At 35.8% G+C, this 14,486-nt stretch overlaps 1 protein-coding gene across 1 annotated transcript in view; it reads right to left on the bottom strand.

The window, feature by feature from the left end:
* The window catches only part of LOC122790500 (collagen alpha-1(XXVII) chain B-like), a 2,222,694-nt gene extending 2,210,180 nt beyond the window's left edge, over nucleotides 1-12,514 (bottom strand). The window contains exon 1 of the mRNA XM_044058048.1: nucleotides 12,012-12,514. Within this exon, the coding sequence (XP_043913983.1) occupies nucleotides 12,012-12,064 (53 nt within the window). The 5' untranslated portion in view covers nucleotides 12,065-12,514. The remainder of the gene's footprint in view (nucleotides 1-12,011) is intronic.
* Between the last annotated feature and the right edge of the window lie 1,972 nt (nucleotides 12,515-14,486).

Raw genomic sequence — 14,486 nt, 5'->3', positions numbered from 1 at the left:
GTTGTGTATAGTAACCAATTGAGAGAATGTTAGGATATGTTGCAGTTCAGTCAACTGAAATTGCTTTAGAGCCAAGCAATGGTGTGTTTTGTATGGGATATCAAAAGCATATTTCACTATTTTACTGTAGCATTGTTTGAGAAGATTGGGTGTGGGGGGCTTGCAGATTTATAAAAATGGGAACATTGTACAGAATGGTGGGAGTAGGCATGTTTTGGTACTTGCTATGTATCATCTTTAAGGTACAGCCTTATCCCATACAGAGACCAAGCTTTATCTTTTATTTATTTGTTTTTAATTTTCATCAGTTATGATCCCTAAACGTTTTGCATGAGTTACTAGCTCAATTGTGGTACAGCTGAATAGGTTATGCTGAAAATATTATTCTGGCGAAACAGCTTAGGAATAAAATATAACTATTTTAGACTTTTGGGTGTTAGGAGAAGCTGTGGGACTTGGTGCCAACTTTCAACAGACAGTAGGAATTCTTGGGTTATCTGTTGAAGTTTTTCCAGATTCTTGGCAGAACAGATTAGGGTTGAGTCGTCTGCATACTGAATGATGGTAACACATGTACTTGCATTGTGGTAGTTGTTTATAAATACATTGAAAAAGACTGGGTCCAAAGTTGACCCTTGAGGGACACTACTGCTACAGTTAAAAAGGAGATGTCTGTTTGCTATTTCACTGCCTGTTGTCTGTCAGTGAGATATCTGTTAAACCTAGAGATAGGTGTTGGGCCTAGCCCTAATGAAGAGAACCTATTTAGCAGAAGTTGGTGGGATACCATATCAAAGGTTTAAGATAAGTCTAACAATACTGCAGATATGAGGTTCCCTTCATTTCTGCTTTGGTTGATGAAGGTAGTGAAGTTAAGATAGGCAAAGATAGTACTGTGATGTGGACGAAATCCATGATGTTTTGGACACTGGAGTTTATTATCAGAGAAAAAGTTAAGTACTTGGGTTTGGATATACTTTTCTAGTACTTTAGAAAGAGGTGACAGAATGGCAATGGGCCAATAATTGAAGAGATCTGTGGAATTCCCACATTAATGGAATGGTAATATGTATTTTTTTCCGAGTTCTGAAACACAGCTTTCTCTGAACAGCTGATTAGTATGGACATGGCGTCAGCTGCAAGCTTGATGTATTCTTCTGGTAGGTTTTCTGGAGTGAGAGTTGTGAGTTTTTTCTTAGTGGAGGTAGATATGGGGAAGAAACTCATTCTGATGGTATATTGTGGGTTCAGATGATGGGGAATGTTAGAGGCTGTGGTTTTAAATAGTGAGGTTACAGCATTGATGAAATGCAAGTTGAACTGGCTGACAATGCATTCAGACTAATTGCTTAAAGATGAAGTTGGTTGAATAGACTAATAATAACAATAATGACAATAGTATTAATAATAATAAAAATAATGACACCCATTTATTAACCAGATAGGCCCACTGGAGACATAGTCCCTTTTCAAGGGCTACCTGGGAGCAATGTTTGGTTAAGTGACTTTCTTAAGGTCAACAAGCAGGCAAATGAGGACTTAAGGAATCAAACCTTGTACCACAGGAAGTACAGCTCACAGCCTTAACCCCTGTGCCAACTAACAGAGAAACTAACCTAGGACAAGGAGCTGACTGACTGAAGACCAGAATAGTTTAGGTTTGAACTCAGTCGAGATTTGAAGGTTTGTGTAATACTTTTTTTTTTGCCAAAATTTGACTTTGCTTTTAGCTGAGTTTCTTAGCTGTTTATATTTCTTTACATTAGCTTCAGTTTTGTTCTTTTTCATGTAGTATCAAGCCATGTCCCTTTGATTCACTAACTCTAGTTTGTCTTGATAGCTATGGAGTAAATTTTACTCATTTAGCTCTGACGGGGCTAGTTTATTTAGAATATTTAGAAAAATGGTGTTGAACAAGAACAATGTTGCATCTGGTTGGAGGGTATGTAAAGAACTTCCAGCTGACAAATTTTTGGTTGCAGATTTGATTAATGTATCTCTTTGGAAGGTGTACACGTTATGTACATTTATTTATTTTATTAATTTATCCTTTCATATCAATGGAACTTGTGGGTAATGATTTGCTCTCTAATAGCAAAAGTGGGGAGGTGATCACTTTAGATGTCAGGAAACTAACCTGTGGAAATAATACTACCTGGGGTGCTAGTCAAGATCCAGTCTAAAGAAGGTGTTCTCTTACATCTGTATCTAGTTCTTGTTGATATTAGTTGATAGAAGGCACAGAGATTGATGGCATTGTGGGTGGAGTCATTTGTTATGGTTTGCTAATCATTGCTGAAATCACCTAGTATTAAGGCTTCCTGAAAGATGGAAGCTGAGAGCCAACAAAATAGTTCTTCAGGTGTGTCAGTATTATTAACTGGTGGCATGTAAATTACTACTGTTTTGCATTTATTGATTTTCAGTGAAAATATAAGAAATTTGGAATTTTTGATTCTACGGGTGGGTTAATGAGATGGAGAGTTAATTTAATATTGCTATTGTAAAATATTGTCAGTCTACTTACTTGCCAGTATGCCCTACCCTTTTTTTCTGTCTGATCTGAGGACATAAAATGCCTTGAAGTGTTCTTTTCAATGATATCCACATTTTTGTTTTCTTTTACAGGAAACTCCATAGAAAAGGGCCAATCCAAAGCAAGCGCACTATCCCAAAGCTCAGGCTCCCTTTCCCAGCTATGTGGTAGACCTTCATCCATACCTTCCCCCTAGACCGACAAGCATGGGTCTCCTTTGCACACAGTGGGCAACCCTTTAGCTACAAAGGATGTGTCTATCTCCTGGTCCTGGACCAAATCCAGCTATAGCAGAGTCACCCATTGGTGGCTGAGGCACAACTGGAGTCAGCCTGACACCCAAAGACCCCCCCCCCCTGACAACTTTATTTTTGCAGACCAGGGGAAGGAATAACAGAGAAGACCAGTAACTGCTCCTTAGATTCAGCTGAGAAAGAAGCATTAAAGATAGGTAGCAAAACCTTATAAAAAAAGGTAGTTTTGAGTTAAGAAACAAACTTGACAGGCCCCAAAAGCACAATTCATGCACCTAACATGCATAATCTACATAAAAATGTAGAAAACAATGTCAAAAGCAATCACTAAGTAAAAATCCCATGACAAGTCATGACAGCCCTAAATATATACTTCTTAGCCAAAAAACAAAATCCCCTCAGAAAAAAATCTGAAGAAATCCTTCTCCACCAGTGGACTTATCTGCCCAGCCTTGAAGGATCTTTAGCTGGCCATCAGTTCCACAAAGACTGCAAAAGGAACATACTTCAGCGACAAGGAAGTCATGAACCTTTTGGTATCCTAAGTGTATTTTATATGGGTGTCTGCTCCAGCTCCTGGCAGTAAAAACATGTAGAAGGTGTCAACCTCTAAAAAGCTGGCCAGTTGGTCATACACTACAATAGTGATTTAATGTTGAACATCATATAATAGAAAGGCAAGATAAAATCCAAGGTGGCAAGACTTGTGTTTACTTAAAGATGTTTATGGCTATGCTTCTTATAGTCTCTGTGATAATTTGACTAGTACTGCTCCTATGCTTCTAGAATCAGTGGCCAGTGAATGACAAATACTAAACTGCTTGTGAAGGAGGGATTTTCTGTACCTCTATGGTAACCCTTTTCATGAGCCCCTACTTCTGCCAGCACTGAGCTATTTTTAAGTAGATATATCACATTTCATAAACACATCTAAAAATATGAGAAATAATGCCATCATAGGTAGGGACCAAGTGAGGCGGGTCACTTTTAATGTCAGTCGCAGTTAAAAAGCATTTCTTATATCTAGTCTGTTCACCAAAATTATAAAAGACAGAAAGCATACAGATCTGGCAGCTAAAGGTTCTAGCATTGAAATGCATACATTTTGTTACATTTTTCAAAGTTTTTTGCACACTCTATCAAAGTGATAGAAATTAAGGGTAGAATGTTTAAAATTCTTGGACATAAAAAGAAGGCAATAGGAAGCATAACATACCAAAAATAATGTTACAAAAATCAAATTCCTCATATTTATAGAATCAGGGTTTTAAGAACGCCTACAGCACAAATCTGAAATGGAAAATGTAGCTGCAGTTTTAAGTATGTTACATTTAAATCTCTATTTAGAACAGACACTGAGCCTTAGTTATAATAGTTTTTCACAACAATGAATCATCTCCATATGAGTCACTGCCATAACAGGTATTCGGGAATAACAGAACATGCTTCACAGCCACAGAAGCATGCTTAATTTCAAACAGGAAATGTTCTTATCCTCATAAGCTTTAACTGAGGACAAAAGAAAAGTGAATACAGGGAATCTTCTTGAGCAAAAGAAATAATCATCTATGTGAGGGTTCAAGATAAAAAAATAATATGTATCAATAGAGGAACCCTGCTTAAAATAATACCAGGGTCTTGATTTAACACATTAAACAAAATACTTCCAAACAAAATTAATGTAATCTAATTCCCCTAAACCCAAGGCAAAGACTGAAGGAATTGCCTATATGGAATTAAGCCACTAGACACATTATGTCTATATGTAAACAAATGATGCTGGAGTGCAGCTGTAAATTAAATAGGTTCAAAAGCCATGGTACTAGAATTAATGTTATACAAGACATTACTACCTGGTAGGACAAAAGGAGGCCTATTTGCTGTAATATGGCGGGGCTGACTGGATAAAAAGTAGGAGAGTTGGATATTCAGCAGTGGTGTGATGGAAAGGAATACTGACACAGCTGTCAATGAAGGAAACCAGCCAGCTTAAGAGAGGTTTTTCACTGCCTATAAAAAGAAGCTCACCTTGTGTCTACAGGTACTGTTCTACCATGTACTCACTTGTTTGCTTAAAAAAACAGTTCAATTAGGCAGTGACTTTCTTTTCTATTCTGCTACTTCACTGCAGTGGGAATCATTCCCACTTCCCTGTTTTATAACTATACTTTTGGAGAGAAAAAAATGAAATAAAAATCCCACTTTGTTGCATAAAAAGTTATATCTGTATTAGCAGAAGCTGCTAATTATTAGCCACAACAGAAAGATTACATTTAGAACAGCTTAAAACTAACTTCTGCAACAAATGTTTAGAAAGCTAGAGCATGTTTAAATAGACTGATACATTCAAAGGATACACAGAAAACAACAATATTGTAGTACTCCTTGCTGTGACAAAAATGAATCTATGTTGGTCCATGGAATGAACAAACTTCCTAAAAAATTACTTTCTACAAAATGCATGTCATAACATTAATAAGTTTACCAGAAGAGTAAGTGATTCCATTCCAAAACCAACAAAGCTTGCTCCAAGCTCTAATGTCACACACAACACACTACATTTACTCTCAACATGAAACAGAGTACGTAAAAGTCTCAGTAAAAACAAAAAAAGTCATACATATGACCAAACAAGGAAGGCCACCGTGCATTTCATACAGTTATTCTAATTAGCAATTTCCAAATGGACATCAACAACATGAATGGACCACAAATAATTATTTTTCAGATATATGTAAGATATAATATCTGTGATAAATATTCTTTATTTGTGAGAAATATTCTTTAACCCTGCATTTGCTATATGGTCACGAAAATCTGAGAGACAGAGATGCATACTAAACTGCAAATTGGTAAAGAAAAAAATAAGAATGGCCTTTGAAATGACAAACTTCCTTTTGACCTTAAACTAAGATTGCATCCTTAGAGAACAAGATGGAATGCATAAAAGTAACTTCAGTATGCCTCATGTACAAGGCGATGACCATAAAGACTGCATTAATATCTATACCTAGACTATTTGTGATGTATGTCAAATACATTTCCCAGACTATGAGCAAGCTCTACCATACAGCATCCAGCTAAATTACTTCCTGTTTAAATCCTGCATCTCTGCCAAATTATGTTTAATAGTCTAGGAAACAAGTAGCAAATGACCATGAAAAATTAATCAGCAACACTAGAGTTTATACCAAGACTAGACATTCACAAAAATTTATTCTGTCACTCTTTTCAAACAGCTTTAGTTTTATCTGCATTTAAAAAGGTAAAATACAAAACACAACACATCTACTACTATGCAAGGAGCTTGCAAACTTGTTTTCAGTAATTTTGCAATGACACCTAACTTTGCGATTATGAACCAAACTAGACTATATTGCTGTCTACTTTGCCATGTCATTGTTTTCTTAGTTACTTTAAGGGAAATAACATTGCATTTGCTCATAATCTTGTTTACATAAAAAGCAACTCTTTTCATTAATTCTAAACTTAATGCATGGAAGAATTGATACTAACTTTACCAGATGAAACAGTAAATTGCCTTCGGAACCTCTGGATGACGTCATTTGTAGCTCGGTATGTGTGGTCTAAAGAGAACACTGTATATTTTACAATAAACTTTAAACTTGAGTTATCAGACTCAGCTGTGTACCCTGTAAACATAAGATCTTTATCAAGATTTGCACTCTGACATTATTAATGCTGTTACAGAGGGGTTACTTTAAATGCGCTTCATTCTGGAGTCAGAATATGAGTAAGCACAGTCCATGTGTATTCTGAAGAAACAAATTACTTAGTGCAGGCCAGAGTATTGATGTGAAAATCAACAACTGCCTATCAGATACAAACAATGGCTGCAGATTTCTGCCTGCTACTGTGTCCTTAGTATATGAGAAATGGATTAATTTACAGCAGTTTCATAACCTAAAAATGTTATGGCACATGGTCTTTTGCACATTCATAAATATGACAGCAATACATGAAATAGCAACACATGCTTTTATCCATCCCAGTGCTAGGAGGCACAACTCTTTGAGATGGCTAATGTAATTCCAAAACCATCCAATAGGCTACCAACAGAGGGAGCTTTAGAAAATCATGACAACAATGTTTTCAATCATAACATTTTTACACACACTCCAAATCGAAGTATCAATGCCTTGATATTCTTATAGTTGCAGTCCTGTTTTTGCCTCCTGTCTTTAATAACATAAAGCTCAGTAAACTAAAATTCAGTGTACCTCTCCAGCCACAACCTAACCTACTGCCACATTTTTCTTCAAATTCAGAAATATCAAAAGAAAAATCAATGAAAACTGTATCCAAAACATTTTCTGGTACAGACAGTCTGTTAAGTATGATCTACACGAGCAGAAATTGAAGCACAATATATGTATGTGTGTAGGGATATATATATATATATATATATATATATATATATATATATATATATATGTATGTATGTATATACATATACACACACACACACACACATATATTATATATATATATATATATATATATATATATATATATATATATATATATATATATATATATATATATACATACACACACACACACATATATATATATATATATATATATATATATACACATATATATATATATATATATATATACATACACACACACACACACACACACACACACACACGCACACATATATATATATATATATATATATATTTATATTTATTTATATTTATAATGTCGTACACAGGTATGCAACATCAGTTTGTAGATACTCTACTACAATAACAATTGTGGTCTTCAAACTCTATAAGAACCAAATGATGGAAAAACACAAGTAGCAGTAAACAGGAATGTTCAATGTAAACCTTAAAACAGTAAATAAGTACTGAACATTTAAAATAACCAATCTGTTCCTCCACTGAGGGGTAATACTATATAACTTTCAAATTTACAATCAGCATGCACAACACTATAAGGAAGAAGGTGTTTCATTACAATCATGGTGGATAGGAAGAAGGAACTCCAATGTTAACAGCAGTCTTTTCATACACATGTTTAACAGCAGCATCCCTGTAATAACATGCTAGAATGGCGAGGGACAAACACTACCACTTCACCATCAAAAGTGATAAGTGGCATCAGAATTACTGGAAAAGGTGATCCTGATATCAGTATTTAAAAGGCATTCTGAGGTTCAAAGGGCTCAACATATTACAAAGACTGTGCAACTCCCTGTTGCAAGGGAAAACTTGCAGAAATGCTTATATGCTCATCCCCCTCCCCTTTTCTGGCAAATGTTCATGAAGAGCTTTATACAGTGAAAAGATAGTGACAAAGAAAACTCACGTGTGAACAGCATTTATGGAAACAGGTCTTATGAATAAAATGCACTTTGGAAAAGAAAACATCTTTATTGCAACTTACTTTCTCCGTGTCTGCTGTTATCCCACTTTTAGTCTAATAAAAGGAATCTGAAATGTAGGTCTGATTCACAAAGATTCTCCCTTCATAATGCTTAATTCTGTCCAAGTCACGTTAATAGCCCAAAGCTCCCAGTTTACTGCCCAGAAAGTACAAGACATTCAAAAAAAATGAAAACCAGGCAAAAAATGCTTTTCCTAATTTAGCTTCTAACTAGACACCAATGTATTACGTACACTAGGGGGCATCCATGCTTTCAACAGGGATAGCAACAAGGGATGTGAGGAGAAAACTTTGAGAAACTTCCATAAAAGAGTGTTCCAAGCAGCTTTTATCAACGGAAGACACCACTGCAGATAGTTAATCTGGGGAGATTTCTCAACATCCAGCTGCTCAGTTGAGAGTGAACTGAATTTACTTTTGGAAAAGAATGCATGTATAGACTAATGTGGATAAAGACAGCTCATTTATAGTACTTTTATGGAACTGTTCACTGTATGGTTGAGATATGACGATGGTTATGTGTATGTGGTGCAGACTCATTCAGTAGGAGTTATTACTGGTGAGTAACTATTCACATACAAATAAGAAACAAAAGGTAAACAGACATGACATTCATAATCCATGGAATACAAAAATATGCATCAAAGTTCTGCTGCACAATTCACTAACAAGAACAACCACAGTACTAACCATTTTTAGATCAAAGTATGTCAAACACGTGGCATTATAAGGCATACTGAACCAATGGTGTTAACAAATGACACAGTGCCAATAACCTATCTTACTGACTGACACAGATACAATGTAGCAATCATTTTCATACTATGACTGCATGAATAATAGAATAAGACAAAGTGAAAATCAACCAGGACTTCGTAACCACTGCAAATAATTTTAAGAGAGATTTATTTTAAAGTTAACCAATAGGTAGTAATAATTCAATGTAACTAAAGCAAATGTTATACTAATTGCAGAGCTTATAATCCATCTATACATAAATCACTTACTATGAAACACAACTTACAACTCTGAAGCTTGTTTTATTCTGCTGAATGCTGCACAAAGGACTTTGGTCGTATTTATTTTATTACCATTGTTTCTCATGTTTTGGTTGTAATTGTAATAGTACTGTATAGAGTTGTTGTACATATAATGTTAGTGTTTACTCTATGACATTGATGTGGTCTTGTTTGTACATTATTGTTGTCAGTTTAAAAAGTGCTTTACTCACTGGCACTCTATTTTTAAATTATTGTTTCATTTTTTAAACTGAATGTACAGGTTATGATCAATCCATATGTACATCACTCATTATGAAACAAAACCTGCAAACATGACGATTTTTTATTCTACCGAATATTACACAAAAAACTTTGATCATATTCTATTTCACTAAGATTGTTTTTTCTTGTTTTGCTTGCAATTATAATAGTGCTCTATATAATTGTTATATATAACGTTATTTTGTACTACAGTGACATGTTCTGTCTGCACTTTATTGTTGGTAAAAATTAATTTAAAAGAAAGATGAAGTGGTACAGAAGGACCTTGTTTGTTTTTGAAACCAGCAAATTTTAGTGACAAGGTGACATTTGCTGATTGCTAGTAGACATTCAAATATAACATAAATACCACCAATTACAAAATGAGATGCTCCAAGTGTAGCACACAAATAGACTGACAATCTGTTCCTTATTTTAGATTAAAAAACATTCTCTTTACTTGTAATATGGGATGATCCTGAAGCAAGTGTTGAAACAGGGAACCTATATTCCTTTCTCACTATACTGTTTGTCAGAAGCATGTGTGGACCAAAACAAATATCATATTTCAACATCTCATAAGAAGAGCAACAGCTTCAACATGGGCATTAAAAGGTGGCAAGTTTCTGTTTTTAACAACACGTGGTTTCCTTTAATCTAAGAGACTATAGTTTACCTGGATAGAGAGTTTGAGGAATTCTCATTAGGATGATTACATCATCATTTTATTCACACTTTGGCAAATGTACTTTTACTTTAAAAGGATAACAGGATCAGGGCTGGGAAGCAATGTCAATAAAGAAATGCTTTTATAACCTGACCAAAATGTATTTAATACTAAATCATTGAATATGTAAGATAAACCAACACACTGGAACATATTATGGTCTAACAGTAAGGAAAGGTACAGTCTGACGGAAAAAAAAACACTGCCATATCCAGATTATTGCTGTTGAAAGCCATAGAAATGACAAGTCAACAAAACGTGTTCTGATAAAAAGCGTTTCTTAAAGGCAACAATCAAATCATACCTTTCAACCTCTTAGAGCACGAAATTTGGACAAAGCCATAAATAATGGGGGGGGGGGGCAAAGGCCCCAAAAATAGGGACACTTTTTAAATATTCCTCTCGCAAACTTTGGAAATTAATAGAAAAACAGGTTTTACATTAACATAAAATTTCGGAAGGGTACAAAGCCTGAAATTCAAACGTATTTCATTATTTTCTGACTTCAACCCTCAATGACTTAATATGAGGCAAAAATCTGGACAGTCTGCGAATATCTGTGTAGTTGAGAGATATGAATGAAATAAATATATTAACACTACTTGCAAACGTCTATATTAGCGCGTTAATACCCTATAACTGTAACACACACATGATTTTCTGTCGTATGTTCTCCCAGAACACTGTCCCGGGCATGATTTTATAACTTCTTGGTCTTAAAATAGGATACGCTCTCAGCTGCCAGCTTTTAAAGTCATGGGAGCATACTAGAGCGTTCCTGCTTTCCAACCCTCGTTTTCTACAATCTGCAGCAACCGAGGCGTCTCCACAGTGCGCACTATATTCAACCCCATCTCTCAGCAATCCATATCTCTCAACTGTCCAGATTTTGCAGAATATTTTTTATCTGTTCCTCATAAAATCTGTTTGTTTTCTTTTCTGGCAAATCGCTGAGGAATGAAGTCACAAAATAATGACAGACATTTGAGTTTCAAACTTCATATCCTTAAGAAAATGCAGACTAATAAAAAGTGCTGGAATAAAAGGTTTTGTAAGTGTATAAGAGCAATAATTAAAAAGCGTCCCTAATTTTGGTCTTTACCGTCCCCCCGCTCCATTACGTTTGGCTTTGTCCAGATTTCTTGAGCTAACAGGTTGAGAGGTATGGCCAATAGCTTTAACTTATGCCATGTTGTACTGCTGTAGCTTTCATTTATTAAGTAGTAAATATTTGACTCCAGCCGCACGTAGGCCACATACTATGATGCAACATTGCCGCTGTTTAAAACTAGTTACTATTACACAGCCCAAACTTTGACATGCCTGGATACTTTCATAACTGATTTTGTGTCGGTATGCTATGCACCGGACAGAATTACAACACGCCATAAAGAGCTGTTCGACTACAATTAGTTGCTGGATAATGCTGGATAACTTAACAAGTCACCCCCTCCAAGCACTGTCAATGCATACAAAACCTGTACCTTTAGACACCGTGGTTAAGGGCAACAAACTTGAAGGGTGCAGCAGAAAGACATGAGCAATAATTACGTAATAGTTCTAACTCGAGAGTGGAACTTACAAACTAAGTTTTAGATGCAGCACTTAACCCTAGCCAGTAATACTCCACCCCGTTGCCGCTCTGTAGTAACAAAAGTTATACAGTGCCAACTATCTTAATGTCCGCAGAGTCTCAAACATGTACACACGTACCAATTCTGTATATGTAATCTATATTTGGAGCCTGGAAGACTCTTAACTACCCTGGGCTAATTCCCCAGGACTTTCTGGTTCCTAGCGTTATTACTCACCCCCTGACTGCAGCTGGTTGGAGTCTGGAGACCGGGACTGATTCCGGTTCCATCACGGTTACTTCATTCTTCCTTGCTGGTGATCATACAACAATCCATCAAGGATAAACGGGTCGGTCCCTTGTGCATCCCAAAAAAATCCCCAAGCCTGTGAGGCATTGAGTTCTGCACACCCCCCAAACCTCGATACCTTCCTTCCGCAGGATGACCACGTTCGACTCGGCCTCTGTTCTGTGAAAGTGTCCTCTTAAAATGATTTTTAATCCCATTTAATTCCCTCGGAAGATTTCAGTTACCTTTGGGAAAATGTAAAAAAGAAGAAAGGGAACTTGGAAACATGAAAAGTGTGAAAGGCGATATACGGGAGTTTCGGCCCATTGCTGACTTTTGTCAAAGTCAGCCTTCACATCTTTTAACTGCAGCTTCTGGGAAAAACATCGAGTTTAGCAGAACATTTTTCCTGTAAAACTTCAGTCCCAAGAAACCTCTCCCGTCCTCCGCTAGAGTTGGAGAGAGGAAAGGAGGAATTCCAGCACATGAAAATCTTTTAAGAGACTCCTTCTCACTCTCTCTCTCTGTCGCCCTCCACGGTAGAAAGGAAGTAGTGACATCTGGTACCTAAACCGTTGTACCTTAAAACAACTACATCACCAAATTTTTATAAAGATGATAGTGGTGGTTTTTAGTGATGGGCAGAGGGATCAAATTGGTCCTCTGATTAGTCTATCCATCCAATAACTATTTAGTTAGTTAGTACCTGGCTTAAGCCAGACTGTCCATCACATTTATTTAGCTAGTTAGTCATTAAATGGCTTAATAAGTGTGTGTGTGTGTGTGTGTGTGTGTGTGTGTGTGTGTGTGTGTGTGTGTGTGTGACCCAATTGCCAGGCAAAGACTGACACTTTGTAGGAAAACCCGTTTGGATGTCCTTCATGGAGAGGGGTAGAGAAGACTATTCCCTCTCTTGGAATTATAATTAATCAGTTTTAAAATTACCAGATAGCACTATCTCACAAAGTTCCTAAGATTAATCATGTAATGAAATAAGAAACTGCAGTATTTGAACATCTGCAGCTACTGCACTTTTACACATGTAAATGTACTTCTTCACAAGGTATTCATATTAAATATTAATTTGCTAGTTTAAAGCAATGCTCATGTAAAACAAAAAAAAAGATGCACAAGATTTAAATGTACAGACATCATTCTCAAAGTTTGCAAGTTAACCTGTACCGCCAAAGACAGGTTGCAAAAATAAGCATTTGTAGCCTCTACAAATATGACCTCTGCAAAGCATGTATTTTCAGGACAGGAAGACATTCTGAAAGTCAGAGGCATGTAAGTGCCTTCCGTTTTTGTATTGTTTGTTTGTACTGCACAACACACTAAAACAGCTAAAATGATCTTGAAAATGCTTCAATTTCCAAGGTAATATAATGATTGCTGTGTCATGTTCTGCATAACACAACCCCCAACACACAGACATACTCACAAGACATACACACCACCAATGTATGTTATATATTGTGGCAGAAATTTATATTCAGACATTTTTATCATTGCTTGAATGTTAATTGCTTAGATCGGTTATGCCATTGTAAATATGCATTTATTTATTATTAATAAAGTATGAACATAATTCATAATTATTTCTAGTTGTGTGAGTTGTACATCTAAACTAAAATGTATGCTGCTTGTTCAGCCATCTTTTAAGTCTCTATATTTTCAGTGCACTTATTTTTTTCCTTTTAAAATTATGTTTTTTTATTTGACTAATTATAGTATAGTGAAATGAAAGTTATTTATTCCAGTTATTTTTAAAGAAGTAATGACAGCAAATGTCTGAAGACCACAACTGACAGAAATGGCAGTAGTGAGGCTGCTGTGAGACTTTTTTAGGTATACCATTAAGCATTACACCACATTAGAACAAATATATCACTATGGAAATAAAATAACAAATTAGCTAAAAGGTGTGTTACCCTCCCATTAGGCAATATTCAGTTACAGATGGACAAAATTAATATCCATCCTTCTGTGCCATCATTCTGTATTTGCTACAATTCTTTGAAACTAAGTTTACAAAAGTGACAGTTTTAGCACCACTCTCAAAGACATACAAATAGCTATGGTCCTGCTGAGGCATTTTCAACTTACTCTGCAAGAAGTTGAGAGGTTTTGCAATCTCTCCTTCCAGTCCCTAAATTCATTTGTTTGCATTTGTCCTTGCAGCTAAAGCGTGATCCTTTCAATCGCAACGTGACTCCAGATTTGAGAGCCAGAAAGCACTAAATGCCTTTGTATTCATTGAATTGGCACCTGCATTTTAAAAAAGTGTCTAAAAAGAAGTGCTAGAAAGAGTGGAAGAGTCCAGTTTCCAGTTTCAAGAACAAATCCTAGTCAGTGGGAATTCTCTTGCTTTTTTTCTTTCTTCCTCCTGAAGTATACCATCCATTTGTTGTTGTTAGTCATTGG

This window comes from Protopterus annectens, chromosome 16.part0 (assembly GCF_019279795.1).
Source record: "Protopterus annectens isolate FY-2018-M chromosome 16.part0, PAN1.0, whole genome shotgun sequence".
NCBI lineage: Eukaryota > Metazoa > Chordata > Ceratodontiformes > Protopteridae > Protopterus > Protopterus annectens.
The sequence above is the reverse complement of the archived record's forward strand: the minus strand, read 5'-3'. Positions and strand labels throughout refer to the sequence as shown.